The 18,127-nt window shown below is 36.4% G+C and overlaps 1 protein-coding gene across 1 annotated transcript in view; it reads right to left on the bottom strand.

Moving 5' to 3' along the window:
- Nucleotides 1–6,973: 6,973 nt before the first annotated feature.
- LOC149155675 (BTB/POZ domain-containing protein At3g50780-like) overlaps nucleotides 6,974–18,127 on the bottom strand; it is a 42,906-nt gene continuing 31,752 nt past the window's right edge. Inside the window, exon 2 of the mRNA XM_089445876.1 lies at nucleotides 6,974–8,197. Within this exon, the coding sequence (XP_089302002.1) occupies nucleotides 7,217–8,197 (981 nt within the window). The 3' untranslated portion in view covers nucleotides 6,974–7,216. The remainder of the gene's footprint in view (nucleotides 8,198–18,127) is intronic.

The following is an 18,127-nucleotide window of genomic DNA, read 5'->3' as shown; positions in this document are numbered from 1 at the left end:
AGAGGGGTGTATTAAGAAACATAAACAACAATTGTAATAGTTTCTTCACACATATAGGGATATGTTTCAAGATATTAAAGGGTTACCACCCAAGAGGGAATTGGAGCATGAGATTCAGCTATTATTGGACTCCCCATTGCCAAACGTTGGGCTATATAGGTAGTTTGTTATAGATGTAGGTGAGGTGATGAAATAATTGTAGCATTTATAGGACTAGGGTTTCATTTGATCGAGTACATAACCATGTGGGTCACCCATTATTATTGTGCCAAATAAGAATGAGACTTGGCGAATGTGTTTAGATTACACGACGTTGAAAAAAAAACAAGCTAAAAAACATGTACCCCTTCCAAGGATAGATTATCAGTTGGATTAGTTACAGCAAGTGAAATACTTCACACCAAGTTGGACTTAAAGTCTAGATATCACTAGGTTGAAGTTAGAGAATGAGATACCTAGAAGACCGCCTTCAAAACCATGCAAGGTTTGTATTAGTGGTTAGTCATGCCATTCAACATATGTAATGCACAAGTTATATTTATGAGGTTATATTGTGCACTTTTAGAAATTCATTTGTTATTATTTATTTGGATGATATTCCATTATATAATGTTAACTGGGAGGAGCATATGTCACATTTGACATAGGTGTTGGAGACATTAAAGAAGCACCAACTGCTAGCAAATCTCAAGAAGTGTGACTTTGCACAATAGTCCTGGGGTATGTGATTGGTGGAGGAAAGTTGAAGACATATCTTGATAAGATTGAGGTCATCATGAAATGGTTGATGCCTACTAATGTTTCTAAGGTTAGGAGTTTCGTTGAGGTGGCACAATATCTAAGGAAATTCACGGCCTCATTGTCAGTTGTAGCAGCACCACTCCATAACATAAAAACAAGTGCCAAGAGTTTCCAGTGGGGAAGGGTCAATAAAGGGCCTTTAAGGAGTTAAATAAGAATATCAGTCAAGCACGAGTTTTGGCATTACCAAACTTGAAACAACCATTCAAGGTGGAGACATATGCGATTGAGTATGTTATGGTAGTAGCCTTGATGCAGGGAGGAAGACCTGTATGCTATCATTATGAAGTATTTCATGGGGTAGTTCTTAAATACCCTACCTACGACAAGGAGCTTTATGCCCTTGTGCAAGTTTTGAAGAAGTTGAATCACTATTTGATGGAAAAGGAGATAGTCATCCACATAGAGCACCAGCCACTACAGTACTTGCAGGGCCAAAGTAAGCTACAATAGGCTACGCATTACAAGTGGATGGGATCTCTACAACAGTTTCATTTAGTGATCAAGTATAAGAAGGGAAACACAAAAAAGTTGACTGACATGCATTCAAGGCCACACACATCAAAGGTCACAACTTTGGAAAAAAAGTCTAACTTGGTAACTCATGCATCCATAATTTCTCCCCTGCCACATATATACACTTACGATGTGGATACCCATCATGTTGGTCCCTTTTACCATGACACTTGGCCATGAAATATTTTCCCTTCTGTATCATCATTATTATTCACTAACACCTATCAATTGAAGGGTGGAATGAGGAAATGTTACTTCCCCTTGGGGTTTGGAAACACCTAATAGGTTTTTCCTTTAGCCACTCCTACCTAGGGAGGAAACACCACTATGAGTTCAAGGCCGTGAATTTGGAAGGGAATCCTTATTTGAATTATTAAATAGCCCTTTACATTCAAGATTGTTTCACTTAGATGCAAAAAATATTATTATCCCTAATGACTGGTTAATTTCACTAGAATTTATGTTTTGATTACGAGGTGGTTCAACAGCTCATGACCTGGGCACCTTACCCACAGGTACCCAGGCCCCAAAGATGTATATTTTCACCCACAAGTGAAGCGTTGAGAGCCTTGGGTCTTTGAGCAACAAAAACACATCACACATACCCATGGGCACCTCATGCACCCAGGGCATTCTTCCACTCTACACTACATTTGATGATTCTTCATGATGATACACTTGGACCCAACATATCCCAAGTCGGCCTTAGCACCTTATGAGGGATGACAACTAATTTAGGGCCCATATGAGGATGGTATCATCTTTAAAGACTTGGGAGGGATAGTACCACCAAGAAATCCCTTGACGTTGGAGAAAAGATGGCCATTATGACCAGTTGGAGACCCAAGAGACCCCTTTGTGGTGCCCCTAGATTTTGGGGACTACAGAGATCCATTAACAAAGATTTGAAGGCCAACCACCAAAGGATGATTTTTAGGTGCTTCTACATCACACTTGGAATGCTGCAGCACCAACACTTGGCATTTGGATCCTCTATATTGATGACATCGGCCTAGAAGGCCTCACGTCTCACACATGCGACCTTTCTTTTGATTTTATGTTTAAGCTAGTTGGGTTGAATTTCAACCGAAGGGATTCATCGTAATTTTACTTCCTAGTAGGGGATTTAGGATAATAATTATGACTCTTCCTCATATAAACAAAGTAATATTTCATTATCATCGTCATCTCTTGGACTAGTTCGACCCTCCTTAAAGAGATTTTAGCCTCTTTTTCTTGGTGAATATGTGAGCTATTGGATTGTTATTGTTTATTGGAGCTATTTTCTTAACTTTGGAGACGTTGTCTTGGATCAATAAAAAATTGTTCATGCATTTTTTCTTGTAAGTGAGCCTTTTTATTGAGATTTTTCTGATTTTATGTTTGATGTATGGAATAAATTGATGATCTAGGGTTTTTCTATTGTGCTTTAATTTATTGAAAATCATATGTATAGAATATAGATCTCATTATTGTGTGTGTTACTCATGTATGATATGTGAATTGCAATCCCATTCATGTATCTTGATTATAGCTCTCCCAAGTGGACTTTGATCCCTCACAAAGGAAATAATTAGGGTTTGTGTTTTGGCATCAAACATCCTTACTCCTTTGCAAGTTATAGCTTATCTCAGACATCCTTAGACTCCATCTACCGAAGGACTAGGAACTGGCCTTGTTTAGTTGGTGATCAAGCCATAAATTTCAATTTTCTCTCTTCTATAATTAGGCATCCTTAATGCCAAGCATCCCAACCAGGGCTTAGTGCAAATTGGCTTAGTAAGAGAAAAATTTGGTCTTGGAAGGTCTCAAGATCAAGGGTTGTAGTGGTTTCCTCAAAATTATTACATTTGGTGGAATTCTTTCTATTTTTATCCATAATTTTTTTACCCTAGTGCTCTCCCTAGGATAAAAACCCTAGTTTGGTTATCACTTCAACTTGAGGGCTTGCTAAAGGTTCCATGTGCCTTTACCTTGCTAATACTGGAAACCTTTTCTTACCATCTTGACCTCAGGTTATCCCAACGCACAACATATCAATCAAACCCTAAGTCTTACATTGCCCCAATTTGGCCTTTATGTGGGATGAGAATCGCCTTATCTCATAGTTTGAACCTTGTTCTGAAGCCAAGCCATCCTTAAGTGGTATTTTGTCACCTTGAAGCCCTAAACCTAGAATATCTATCAAGTGACCTACATGTTGGGACTCCTCCCATTGGTGAAAATCCACAAAGAGAAATGGATAGTAGCTGTGGTGATAGTGGGCTACTACATTTTTTATGTCACTTGTTCTAGTGATTTCCTTATAGGGTACTCGACAAGGCTTGATAGATTTTGCGGCAACACAATCCATGTTAGATTAGGAAGAGGAATAGGACTTACCTTTTGTGGAGGATTTGGCACCAGATGTTTAGGTAGAGTTGATAGAAGATACAATTTTGCAAAAGAGGTCCATAACTAATGGAAAGGGGTAGCATGACCTTTGGAAAATTGGGTTGAAAGTACAACTTCCAGGCAAGGCTAAATGGTACACCTGAGAAAAGGTGGAGGAAATTTGTCTTCGCCTCATTCAGTAGAAGCTTTTAGGGACCAAAATCCTTCCAAAATGGGGAGGTGTGATCCATATTTGATCACTATATTTTTTTTCATCCATATTGATGCTTTTAGAGTGTGGAGGAATCAAATTAGAGGATCATTTTTACCGATGGGAACCCAGTTTGGAAAATTTGGGTTTGAAACCTTTCAGGAGAATTTTGAGGCATCAAACAACATTCTTTGCGAGTAAATTTTGTTCACTTTAATGTAGCACCTTTAGTTTTCATATTCTACACACAAATACCTTTCGAACAACACAAGAATCACTTCAATCGGAGTTTGTATGCAATGGTTATGTCTCTCATAAGTTGACCTTCTTGTTTTAGCCACCATAGTTGGAGTGAATGCCATGTCAGCCTCCATTTTTCATGGAAATGGGCTAGCCATGTGATCATGATGAAGAAGACTCTAGAAGAGTCCATATTGTAACTCTAGTTAAGAGTTGAGGGAGTCAAACCTAACCACTAATAGGCTATCAGGCTATGTTATAACTGGGCCACTAAGAGGAAAAGGGGTTCCATTCTTTTCGAGTTCATTTGTTCCATTGATGAACATAGTAGCTAAGACAGATAGGGAGAGATCACACAAAGAGGATTTTTGCATTGTAGTCACCCAAGGGCCACATTCCTTACTTCTTTATACTCATAGCTATATTCTATTTAGAGAAAGAGAGCAAAGCAACCTCACCTTCAAGATGATATTTCTACCGAAAGTTTTTTAGAAATCCTAGGATATCTCTTGTGTCAAATGTGTTTTGTGACAATCGAGGAAATTGTCAAGGCAATTTTTTCATACTATATTCACTAAACTCCATCTTCCACTATATTCTACATAACATCCAAGTACCTAAGGGAAAATTGAAAACTTGATCCATCAAGGTCATCAAAGTAAAATTATTATATCTAGACACATAATGTCTTTAATTGAAGTAAATTTATAATGCTAAAGAATTCTTCCCAATACCATTACCTATTAATAACCAAACTAGTGCTACAATATTGTTGTCAATGAACAAATTTTTCTCTCTTTCTTTTGAAAACCTTGTTAAATGATGAATAATAATAACTTCATTATCCATGCATAAAGCTCTTATAATAATTATTGGCAATCATGCACACAATAGGTAAAAAGGTTATTGCTTCTCCATTTTTCCTTAGTAAACAAATGGAGGCTTGTCAAAAGTTTCCATGGTCTCAATTTGGAATATTAACCATTTCATCTCTTCATCATAACTTTTCTTACTTTCTTGTATTTCTTTCCTAGTATGGAGAATTTATCCCAATTCATATGTCGACCCTACTTGTCGAGCATCCTTTGTTGATATTTTCTAGTTGTCAACATAAATTTACTCATTCATGTGATATCTTTTGGTGAATAAGTTGTCTTCTTGTTGTTGCTTGTTTCTATTTCTCTCATTTTCTTGACTTTAAAGTTGCCAAATGGTATGTTAATTGCAAAAATATCAACTCTAAAAGGCCTCAAAAATTAGTTATGTAAGTCATGATATTACTTCAACCTATTATATTGTTGTATGGAAGATTAATCTAAATAGAAATAATCTCTTGCAAGCCTTAGGCTATTTTCACATTATGAACCATAGAGTTGTTAGTATTCTTGAGTGAGTACATTGGTGTCTTATAGTGTGATATTGTGACCGCTAAAGTCTTAGTTGTTGTAATATGTAACTCTATCTACCTTGCAATTTTTTTTCTAATAAACATGGTATTTTTGCATTCCTTTTGGTATAATTATAATGTTATATAATTTTTCTATCTATATTATTTACAAGTTCATATATTAATATTATAAATAAATTGATAGTAGTGAAACCTATACTACTATTTCATGTGCATATTATTAACATTATTGATCTCTATTTATGAGGAGTGGTGTGTGTATGTATGGTATATTGTTTTTGTTAAATGAAATCATTTTGTTGCATTGGCTTAGTGGTGTAAAATAGAACTTGATATTAGTTTGTGTTTTTCCGATCATATAGCACATGCTATTATTATTTTTTATGAGAATGGTATTAACCTAAACTTAACACTTATCTTTCCTATACTATATGCTTACAATTGAAAATTAAACTACATCAATCATTATATAATATATGCTATGATATTACTTTTCAATCATGCAAATCAATTTGTGAAATTTAAAAGTAATAACACCAACTATTAAAAATAATGCAAATTAAACAAAAATTAATTTTAAACTACAAAATGAAATATGATTTTTATTTTCTAATTTAATTAAAAATATATAATACAAAATACACAACTTAACAATGAAAAGAAAATAGTTCTTTATGAATTTGTAAAATTTAAATAAAAATAAAATTATAAAATAATAAACTTAATTTTGATTTTTTTTCAAAAAAAATAAAAATAATACTACTACAAATTTTTTTGTACTTAAATATTACTAAAACAATATTCAAAAATAACATAGTCAATTTATAATTTTTACATTATATTTTTTTTACAGATATAAGTAGTGATGATCACTCTTTTCTTAAGATCCAATTAAACAAATCATAATTTTGAAAAAACATTAATAACAAAACTCTCTTATCAAAAAATATTGAAATTAAAAACTTAATTCATTTTCTTTAATATATAAAAATCATTTTAAAATAATTCTTCCATAAATTTATACAATTTATACTAAAATAACTCTTTCTCTCTCCTCCAAATAAATCAAAATATTAAAATAATTCCTCTTTAAAGTTACAAAATTTATAGGACAACAATCCTCTTCTTCTCCAAATAAATCAAAATATTAAAATAATTCCTCTTTAAATTTACAAAAATTATATTACAACTCTTCTTCTCCAAATAAATCAAAATCCATTCCAAAAACACAATTCAATATTATACTACCTACTGCTAAAAAAAAATCCTGGGGACATACTCAAATGGTTAAAATTATAATAATGCTCTGCCAAAATTGAAAATCTAATGTAAAGTTATCATCTTTAATTTATAAGATTATTTTATTTAAATTTTCAAAAAAAATTAAAAATAAAATAAAATTATATATATTACAAGTACGTGAGTAAAGCTCAATGTAAGGTCATCATTGTTATTAATGGGTATCAATTTAATCACATTCCCTCACAATATATAGACAACTGTAGATGTTTCCATGTGGACTGAAAAACCTGCCAAAAGCATATATGAAAATTTTCATAATTTAGTTATACACTAAAATATTTAACCAGAATTATTTCTATCTACTAAAAAGAAGGCATGGGAATCCACTTTCCATACTGACAAGAAGTGAGGATGGTTCCATCTATTTAACAGTTTTGATGGCTGTGTGTGAAATAAGGCCTTATAAAGGCTCTTCTCCACCACACCTCAAATGCTTTCTGTAGATTGGGACAGTCATGGGCATTGTTGAGAAAGTGATTCAACCAATTGATCAAGATGGCCTCCTGGTTTTTAAGAGGCAGAGTGAGAATTGTTTGGCATATTCCCTCCTCAACAACCTTCATGTCCAGAGATTTGCAGGCCCTCTGCATCCAACCGAAGTCATCAACCAGGGGCTGCAGCCACCTTTGGAGCAAGAGCACCCGAATATCAGACCCGCATGCCAACATCTGCCCCTTCCCTATCCCAATGCACAGCCTTGCAGTAACACCACTCACTTCGTAACGAAACATTGCTGGTACCTCCCCATGCATGGCTGCTAGCTCTGACTGATTAGCCCACATGCATACAAAATCATCTGCTATCCCTCTATCAATCAAAATATCAAGCAGCCAATGGAGATTGTCTGCTTGCCTGGCTATTTGACGAGCAATTGAACCTCTGTCCTCACTGGAAGTAGTACTGGACTCCATGAACTGAGCTCTGGTAGCTTGCATAAAGCTATGGGAGAGTAGATCCAGGCAGCTACGACAGGCATGGTAAAGACTTGCAGTACTCAAATCAGATGAGTTCAAGTACCCCTGAGCTGCTGCTGTTTCTCTCAGCATTTTGGAAACCAGGGCTTTCAATTCTCGTCTGGCTTTTTCGTTGTTTGCTTTCATTACCAGCTGTAGAACATGGAGGAGAACTTCTTCTTGGTCAGACCCATTTACTTTACTTGAATCTCCAGATGCCAATACCCGTTTCAAAACCTGGCCCGCTCCCTGCATACTGCTATCATCTTTCAAATGGTGCAGTTGCATTAGAGATGAAAGTACCTTGTCCTCTTCTTCTTGTGTCCAAGGCACTGCTTCCAAGTATTCCAAGCATGACAACACGCCCGCTTCAAAGGCAACGGCGACTGAAGCCTGCATGCCCAGCCATATAGTTAGAGAAGAAATGACTTATGCAGCATTTGCAGAGCTTCCATCCAAAAGGTCAGGGTGACTGAAAATATTTCACTATAATAAACGGAGACATGTTTAGATCAAATGGAGTGATTTTCTTAATTGCAGCAAAGAAATGCCGATGGTGAGATATTATCAACCTGGTGAATTTTCAGAATGGGATTCAGAAAAATGTTCAGGAGTTTCTTTATAAGTGAGGATAACGGACAATCGAATCATAGCTCTATGAAGGATTTGGTTTTATCAAATAATTTAAAAATATAATATTGACGTGGAGGGAAGTCAAGGTGGTGATAATAGAAACACGTTTATAAATGAATTTGGATGTGATTATTCCGGAAAAAATATCTCAAAAATTTGATAATCATCACAGAAGTCTTAATTCAATAATTTAAAAATATAATAATGATATGGAGGGAAGTTAAGGTGGTTGAATATTTTTATATAGTGGCAAATGTTTATTATAAGTTAGTTTTCAAATTATTATTGGTTATTTTTTTAGTTGATTTGTCATTATTATTTATGGAAATAATAATTTAGAATGACCTTGTGTCTATAAAGGTGGGCTTTTACTCGTCATATACCTCTAAGTTTTGGGCAGTTACCTATTTCTTTATATATGACAAAAATGAACTTTTAACCAAATTTAGATCATACTTTAAATCTTACACAATTATCTATCCTTGCAATTATTTTTTTATTATTATTAATTAAATATTCAAAATACTTGTTTTCCCATTTTATTATATTACTTATATTATTTTATCTATATTTAATATATATATATATATATATATATATATAATATTATTAATTTATAATTATTAGTTAGCATGGTATGAAATGTTATTTTTTTCCATTTTATTTTATTATTGTTATAAAAATATATTCCATAACTTTTCTCCACCTAAAATGCAACTATTTAGTAAAAAAAATTGGATGCATTTCATCCAATAATTAACCAAACATAATTGACAAATAATTTAGTGTAATGAACTTTTAAGATAAACGGTTCAAAAAATAGTTCTTAGATTTTTTTAGTTAGAAGGATCATTTATAAAAATGATTTTGCAAATTGATTACTCCAATTTTTGCACTCTAAAAGCATGTAGATGAATGACAAATAATATATTTCCATTATAAATCAATTCAACAAAAATAACTTATGTGTAATTGACTCAATTTTGATTTTATAAAGCCTTTCATCAAACATACATACACAAGTTAGTTATTTAGTAAAAAATGTTCAAAAGAATTTCCTCTACAAACTAACAAAAAATACCACTATTTTTAAAATTTTCCATATCCTTTTTAAACTTATTTTATCCCTAGGTGATAAATAATTTTTAATTATTAGAATGCCTTAAAAATTTATCATTTTGTCACTGCTAGGGAAACAATTAGTTTATATTTTGCCTCAAGAACATGAAACAATAAGCACTTAACTTTGAGGATGATTGTCTATGATTTTGATTTGCAAATACCATGGATCCCCCATAAGTAAAAGTTTTGTTAATAGCATGTTATAGATCTCCAAAAGTGTAATAACATACATAATCTTATCTTTTGTTGGCTCGATTTGCGCTGACCGGGGTTCAATCTATACTGCGCACCAACAAAACCCTTAATCATTAGCCCTTTCGGCAATGACCTGCAAGCAGATCACAGTCTCACCCGAAGTTATTATGGGAGGATGCAAAACCAAGTTTCTGCAGCCTTCAGTGACTAGGAGATGTGGTATTTTTATGTTACATTATTCTTAGCATTTATAAATCACTTCATTGTGCCATTATAATAATCACTTAAACATGTTATATGAAACCATACACCACACTCTGATGAAGTAAAATGTAACTGTAATAATTGCTACTCTACAACAGATAATAAGCAAATACACACATAAAACACCAAATTAACTTGGTTCACCCTAGTGTAGCGCTATGCCCACAAGCACTATTGCTTAATATATTAAATCTTTGAACAACAACCAATTCTTGGCCTGCACACTAAGCTGCAGGTTGTCTACGCACTCAGTTGCAGACTCTTCTCCATGCCTCTACACACTCAGCTGCAGAGCCTCTCCTTTGCTACCAAATTATAGATCACAATAATTCACCCATAACATTGATCTAGATAAAAAAAAAAAATGATTGATTCTGATCATTCTCTTCTTATTATTTTACCCTATATATACTAATACATTGTAGGGTTACAATAGTGGATCGTTGTTGCACTGCGTGACCTAGCCTGGAAATGCCCAGCCGGCAGCTGCCTCTCAGCAGCCCCCTGCTACTGAGACCCAGGAGCAAATGGACCCTCCAGAGGATGGAGAGCCCCACCAGATCAACATCAGGGACCTGAAGACTCCGTAAATGCCTTTGAATCTCTCATATTTGCAATGGGACCTCCAAAAAACAAGGCATTTGTAACCAATTTCATTGAAAGATTGGATGACATTCTTGAAATCTCTCTCCCACCTTCCCTTCCACGCAGAGCAGCGCTATCTCTTGCTGAACGGCCTTGTTGGGCAGTTTACTAGACTATGGCCATCACCCAAGACAGTTCAGAAATGGGTTGAAAGAAATTGGACCTCGTCGATCAATGGGAAAATATCAATAAGGTTTTGTGGAAGAGGGTACTACACCTTCCATTTTGAAACCAAGGAAGACCGAGATCTAATATTCAGGAACGGCCCATACTTCATGGACACAAGAGGACTGTATTTGAATCGATGGACTCTAGACTTCGATCCTGAAATGGATGTACCTAGCGTTGTGCCAGTATGGGTCAGGCTGCCACACCTTCCTCTTCATTGTTGGGGAGATGAATCAGTAAAGGCCATTGGAAACGCAGTAGGAAAATACATAGACAAATGTGAACCAAAGGAGAACATGCATTCCTGCACCAGAATATGCGTAGAAGTGGATCTTGGGAAAGGGCTACTGGAAGCGATAAAGATCAAAGTGGATCAATGGACACATATTCAACAGCTGGATTATGAACAAATCCCATTCAAATGCAAGGTATGTCATGAATATGGTCACTTTGCTAATAGATGTTCAAAAAAAAAAAATGAAAATGTAGAAGAACCAGAAAATAAATGGGAACAAGCTAAACGGAATAAATCATCCAATAAACATGTTGACACCTAATCCTCATGATTGGGTGAATTTATGTAAATAATTAAATTAGAAATGTGAACAGTCATCGAGAGATGAACTGAACAGTCTCTCCCTATTGTATATAACAAAGACCTACCTGATGGAATAATATACGAATCAGTTTTTGCTTTGTGGAGTTACTGCCTGGCCTGACATGGTATCAGAGCCAAAGGTCTCGAGTTCGAATCACACCCAGCTCGCACTGGGGGGGAGATTGTTGGGCATTGGATAATCCAGCACTCCCCGTGTGTTTCATGACATGGACTAACCGCCTCTCGAGGATCTGTTAAATCTGGCAATGCGTCCGTTTACTAACACAATGCATCCATATTCCATTACCTGCGCTTTGTCTGCCATATTCCTTTACCTGCGCTCTTTGTCCATAAACGTTTCATAATTTTAGCAACCACCACTTCCACCATGAACGACTAGATTCTATCCTGCGAGAAAGCATAGACCTAGCGCCATTTAGTGTTTGATTTCTTCTCAAAGTACTTCGTGGTACCCTTATAGTTGCCAAGGCGAACCTCGACATGTCCATGGCGGGCAGATCTTTGGCCTTCTCAACCCTTACATACAGATACTGCGTCTGCTCCACAAGATCGTAGGTGCTTGTTGAGCGCTCGCTCGTTTTGCTCCTCCCCGTCCTCTCGGCTCTCCACTATTCCGCTTTTAACCAGCGCTTCCGCCTGCCCTCTTCACATATATGCGCGCGCCCACATGGTAACAGGCTTTCGGTTGCGCGTCAAGAGGGGTCCAGTGTGGAACCTGAGCGCCGAAAGAAAAAAAAAAAGGCGAGTTCGAGTGTGTATTGTCGCGACCCCATATTACATTTACGTTTTGCACTTTGCTGCCACACACAGGTTTGCTGAGTCTCAGTTCTGCAACACATACAGTTGAACGCTGGACGCAGTTACATAGTTGAACGCTGGACGTTGTCACATGGTAATTAAGTTTTTTTTAAAGGGGACGTATGCCATTTGAACGCTGTCACATGGTTTTTTTAAAAGGGGACGTATGCCATATGCATATATAATGGTGGATTTATATGGATTTATATAAAACTTATATGAGATTTATATGGTGGATTTATATGAGATTTATATGGTGGATTTATATAAAATTTATATGAGATTTATATGAGGTGGATTTATATAATGATGGATTTATGTGGGTCACATGGTGGATTTGAAATCTTTTGAGAATGCCCTTTTGAGTACAATTTTACTGTATATTGGCAGAAGTATTTTTTCTATCAGCAAAAGTATTTTTTTTTACAGAATGCATTCAATCATATCCATGGTGGGAATAGTTCTCACTGGCAAGGAGAACTATCCTGAATGGTCTCGGATGATAAAACACACCCTCATTTTCAATGAGTTGTGGAAAGGAGTGTGTGTCAGAGAAGGAGACAATGACCCAGTACAGCCTACCTCAGACAAAGAGCTCATCATTTGGGAAAACAAGAACAACAAAGCTTATGCATTAATCGCAGCATCTGTAAATGAAGAGGTGAGTCGCCATATTTCGTCATATTCAACTACCTTTGAAGCCTTACAAAAGCTAAAAGAACTCTATGACTCACATTCTGCACTTGAAGTTGTTCAACTCATGATTAAACTCTTCACTCTTGAACCGCAAAATAATGATCCTCTTGCTCTTGCATCTGAAGTAAAGTCTATAATGCATGATATCAAATCTACTAAGGTTGAATTGGATATTCCTCTTATCGCTTTTCTCAAGGCACTTTATCCTACTTACTCCAATTATCTTGAGTCATTGCAAGCAAATGGAAATCTCAAAGATATAACCTTTGACTCTCTTGTGAAAAAGTTTGCTGAAAGAGAGAAAGCTTTTGGAAAGAAGACAGCCCCTGATCTTCTGAAGAGACTGTGTGCCTTGCTCAAAAAGAAAATCATCCTGCTCAAGATTCTACAAGAGGAAGAGGTGGACGAAGAGGAAGAGGAAGATATTTCAGAGGCAGGGGGGGCAGACATTCTCAAGGAGAAAAGGCAGATTTGCACTGCATTCGCTGCAAAAGAAATGGATCACATGATGCCTCTACATGCAAGCTACCATGGGACAAAATTGAACAAAAAAGAAACCAACAGAAAGGTAAAACTGATGATACAGACAAAGGTAAAGCACCTGAATCCGCTCACTATGTTGTGGCACAATGTAACATTGGAGTAAATGAAGATTTATTTAATGCTTCACTTGATTCTTGGAAAAATGATTGGTTGCTTGATTCAGGAGCAACCTGCCACATGACTCATAGAAAAAAAATTTGAAGATTTCACTGACAATGTTGATGGAGCAGTATACTTTGCAGATCAATCAAAAATCAAGCCATCAGGGCTTGGCACAATCAGGCTTAAACTACTTGGTCTTCCAGACTTTCTTTTGCATCATGTTCTATATCTCCCACAGCTCAAGAGAAACTTGTTGTCCTTGGTCCACATCCGCCAGCAAGGTCACTCCATATATATGTTTGATGGCAAGCTTGAGGTAAGAAAATCATCTGACCACTCACTTGTCATGAGGGAATAGAAGAAGAAAGGCTTATCAAGCTGCAAGGAACCTCTGCTCATGCACAACATTTCTCATACAATTCTCATCATGAATAAGGTACACTTCCATCAAGTTTATTATGGCATGCTAGATTTGGACATTTGAACTATGACAGTCTCCGCTTGTTGAAGAAAAATGGTGTTGTTGGTTTGCCTACAATTCCTAGGAAACTTAAGCAATGTGATGCTTGCATTCTAGGAAAGCATAGCAAACAGTCCTTTCATGATTCACATTCAAGAGCGCATAGAAAACTTGAACTCATTCATTTAGATTTATGTGGTCCAATGCCTGTTCCTTCTGCAAATGGAAATAAATATATCATGACATTTATTGATGACTACACCAGAATGTGTTGGGTTTATTTTTTGAAGAACAAATCTGATGCTTTTCAAACATTCAAGAATTTTCATAAATGGATTGAAAATGATGCACAATCTCATATTGGGTCTATTCGCACTGATAATGGAAAAGAATACACATCAAATGAATTTGAAAACTATCTTCACCAACATGGGATCAAACATCAAACAACTGTACCTTATAATCCCCAACAGAATGGTGTAGCTGAAAGAATGAATAGGACAATCTTAAATATGGTACAATCCATGCTCTTTTTCAAGAATGTAAAGATAATGTTTTGGGCTGATGTTGCTCTATGTGCTGCATATATAAAGAATAGATGTCCATCTAATGCTATAAGAAACAAGACTCCATATGAAATGTGGTATGGACATGTTCCTTCGGTAAAGCATCTCGGGGTCTTTGGTTCCACCTGTTATGCCTTGATACCAAAGGTACATAGAAACAAACTTGGTGCTAGAAGTCGTAAGTGTATCTTCCTGGGGTATTCAAACACCTCCAAAGCATACCGCCTCTATGATGAAGTAAATAAGAAGTTTGTTGTATCTAGAGATGTAATTTTCCTTGAATCATCCAAAACTGACAATGTTGTTGAGCGGCAACTTGATCGCTTGGATAGATTCGCAAAAGCAAAATCATTTCAAGAATTTGATAATCAGATTCCACATCTTGAAGGGGGGATTCCTATACTAGATCAACATGTGGAATCTTCTTCTGAAGAACACTCTCCCCCACATGAAACTCCAACAACGGATGATGCTTTAAGTGATGTGATTGATAGAATTGGGAGACTCAATCTTGATTCAGTCCCAACTCAATCAACAGAGCAGCCTGGACCATCTAAAAAAGGTCCCCCAAAGTGGGTGACAAAGACACTTGAAAGTGTTCATCCTGATGAAGTTGGAAAGACAAGAACCAGAAATTCAAACCAGCAAAATGGAGGTGATGTAGATGACTCTAATTCACCTATTGATATGGATGTTTCTTATGATTGTGAATTAAACTTGTCTACAGATTTTGAACCAACTTCCTTCAAAGAAGCTGCTTCTCATGATGAATGGAAAGAAGCAATGCAAAAGGAGTATGATGCCCTCATAAAGAACAACACTTGGAAGCTGGTTGATCCTCCATTAGGAACCAAACCAATTGGCTGCAAGTGGGTCTACAAGAACAAGTATAAAGCTGATGGCTCACTTGACAAGCACAAAGCTAGGCTTGTGGAAAAAGGTTTTGCACAGAAGGAAGGGGTCGATTATGAGGAGACTTTTGCCCCCACAGCAAAATGGGCTACCATCCAGACACTCTTTGCACTAGCAGCTCAGAACGGTTGGAAAGTCCATCAAATGGATGTAAAAACTGCTTTCTTGAATGGAGATCTAAAGGAGAATGTTTTTATGTCCCAGCCTGAAGGATTTGCTGTGAAAGGACATGAACATAAAGTATGCAAACTTGTGAAGTCCTTGTATGGCCTCAAACAAGCACCGCGAGCCTGGTATGAAAAACTCATTGAGCATCTTCTGAAACTCAATTTCAAACATTTTGATCTTGATGATGCAACTTTATTTGTCAAGAAAGTTGGCAAAACAGTTGTATATCTTGTGGTATATGTAGATGATCTTTTGATGACAAGGAACAATGAAAGCTACATTGCATCCATAAAGAAGGAATTGGGGAAAAGTTTTGAAATGACTGACTTGGGCTATGTTCATTACTATCTTGGCATTGAAGTAACCCAACATCCAAAGTCCATATTTCTTTCTCAAAAGAAATACATTGGAGATCTGTTGAACAGGTTTGGCATGACAAAGTGCAATCCTCTTACTACTCCAATGGAACAAAACTTAAAGCTCACATCTATTGAAGGAAAGGAATTTGAGGATGCAACAAAGTATAGACAGCTTGTAGGAAGTCTCAACTACCTAACTACTACCAGACCAGACGTTTCATTTGTTGTTGGAATCCTCTCCAGGTTTATCAAAAGCCTTGTGAGGGACATTGGTCTGCTGCAAAAAGAGTTCTACGGTACTTGAAGGGAACTCAAGACTTTGGAATCAAGTATACATAGGTGGATGACTTCAGCTAGATTGGATACTCTGATTCAGACTTCGATGGAGACAAAGAAACTGGGGTATCTACTTCAAGATATGCTATGAGTCTTGGATCAGGAGCTGTCTCCTGGAGATCACGCAAACAATCAGTTCTAGCAGATTCCACAACAGAAGCAGAATACATGGCAGTAGCTAAAGCAACAAAAGAAATTGTGTGGCTCAGGAAAATTCTTGAAGATTTGCAGGTAAAACAAGTACAATCAACTCCACTCATGATTGACAATACCTCTGCAATAAAGTTGGCCAAGAACCCAAAGTTCCATGATCGAACGAAGCACATCAATACTAAATATCAGCTGATTCGACATCATGTTGAGGTCAAAACAATCCATCTCCGTTATTGTTCCACAAATGAGCAAATTGCAGACATCTTCACCAAAGCGCTTGGAAGAGAAAAGCTTCAACGATTCAGAACGATGCTTGGACTCACCAACATCCCTTCAAATTAAGGGGGGGAATGTTGACACCTAATCCTCATGATTGGGTGAATTTATGTAAATAATTAAATTAGAAATGTGAATAGTCATCGGGAGATGAACTGAACAGTCTCTCCCTATTGTATATAACAAAGACCTATCTGATGGAATAATATATGAATCAGTTTTTGCTTTGTGGAATAATAATAACTTTGATGGAAGTATGGTTCAACAAGACGTCCAGACTTCAACATTTTATCTTGTCTTTGTATCAATAATTTGACACGCTCAATAAGGGGCAGCTGCAGTTTTGGATACTGCAGCAAAAACCCCTATAATGAGAAAATCAATCATGAAACCAGTAAAACATCTCTGCAGGCACTGGAATAAATACAGATGAAGGGTCAAGAGATAAAGCTACATTGCTGGCATGAGAAGCATGCAAAAATGTACTCTGCAAGCCACCATAACTCTGGACAGGGGCCCTGCAACCACTGTTTCAGAAACCCTAGAAAATGGCGCTGTAATAAAGACAGATGAATGATCGAGAGCCAAAGCTACATTGATGGAACGAGAAGCATGCAAAAATGCACTCTGCTGCAAGCCACCATAACTCTAGACAGGGACCCTGCAACAACTGTTTCAAAAGCCGAGCAAATGGAAGGTGAATGTTATGAAACCAGCTCAAGAAAAAGATAGAAAAGATAGATTAATGCCTTAGAATTCAGCCTCTTCGAGGGGGCAAACCTCCTTTACATTACATAAATGAATAATTCTTGGATGATTCAAATGACAAAACCTCCTTTCTATATATAGGAGTCTAAGGAGTCACAATATAACCCAGCCGACCTAACAATAATAATATAAAGCCACAAAAATAACAATGGAGGAATTCAATGGGGCACAGTAATAACAATATGGGGACAATCGGGGCACAACAATATTAATAAGGGATACAACTACAATAGTAATGGGGTAATCACTAGTATTATAGGGACCCAACATGCCCCTCTCCTTCAAAAAAGTGTTGTCCTCAACGCTTGAGTAGTTCTGGATGCTTCTGTATAAAATTCTCATCCTCCCATGTGGAATCTTCAGCAGATAAGTTCTTCCACTTGATAAGATACTCTGAAATTGATCGATTTCGTAACTGTCGAGTTTTTGTTTCTGTGATTGCTTCTGGTTCCAATATAATTTTTCCTTCCTCATCAAGTTCTAGCAATATTGTTTGAACTGGGAGCTTGTCGCCTATAACCTTCTTTAAACATGAAACAT

This window comes from Pinus tabuliformis, chromosome 9, assembly GCF_031772625.1.
Source record: "Pinus tabuliformis cultivar Carrire ecotype Pingquan chromosome 9, CPIR1, whole genome shotgun sequence".
Classification (NCBI taxonomy): domain Eukaryota; kingdom Viridiplantae; phylum Streptophyta; class Pinopsida; order Pinales; family Pinaceae; genus Pinus; species Pinus tabuliformis.
The sequence above is the reverse complement of the archived record's forward strand: the minus strand, read 5'-3'. Positions and strand labels throughout refer to the sequence as shown.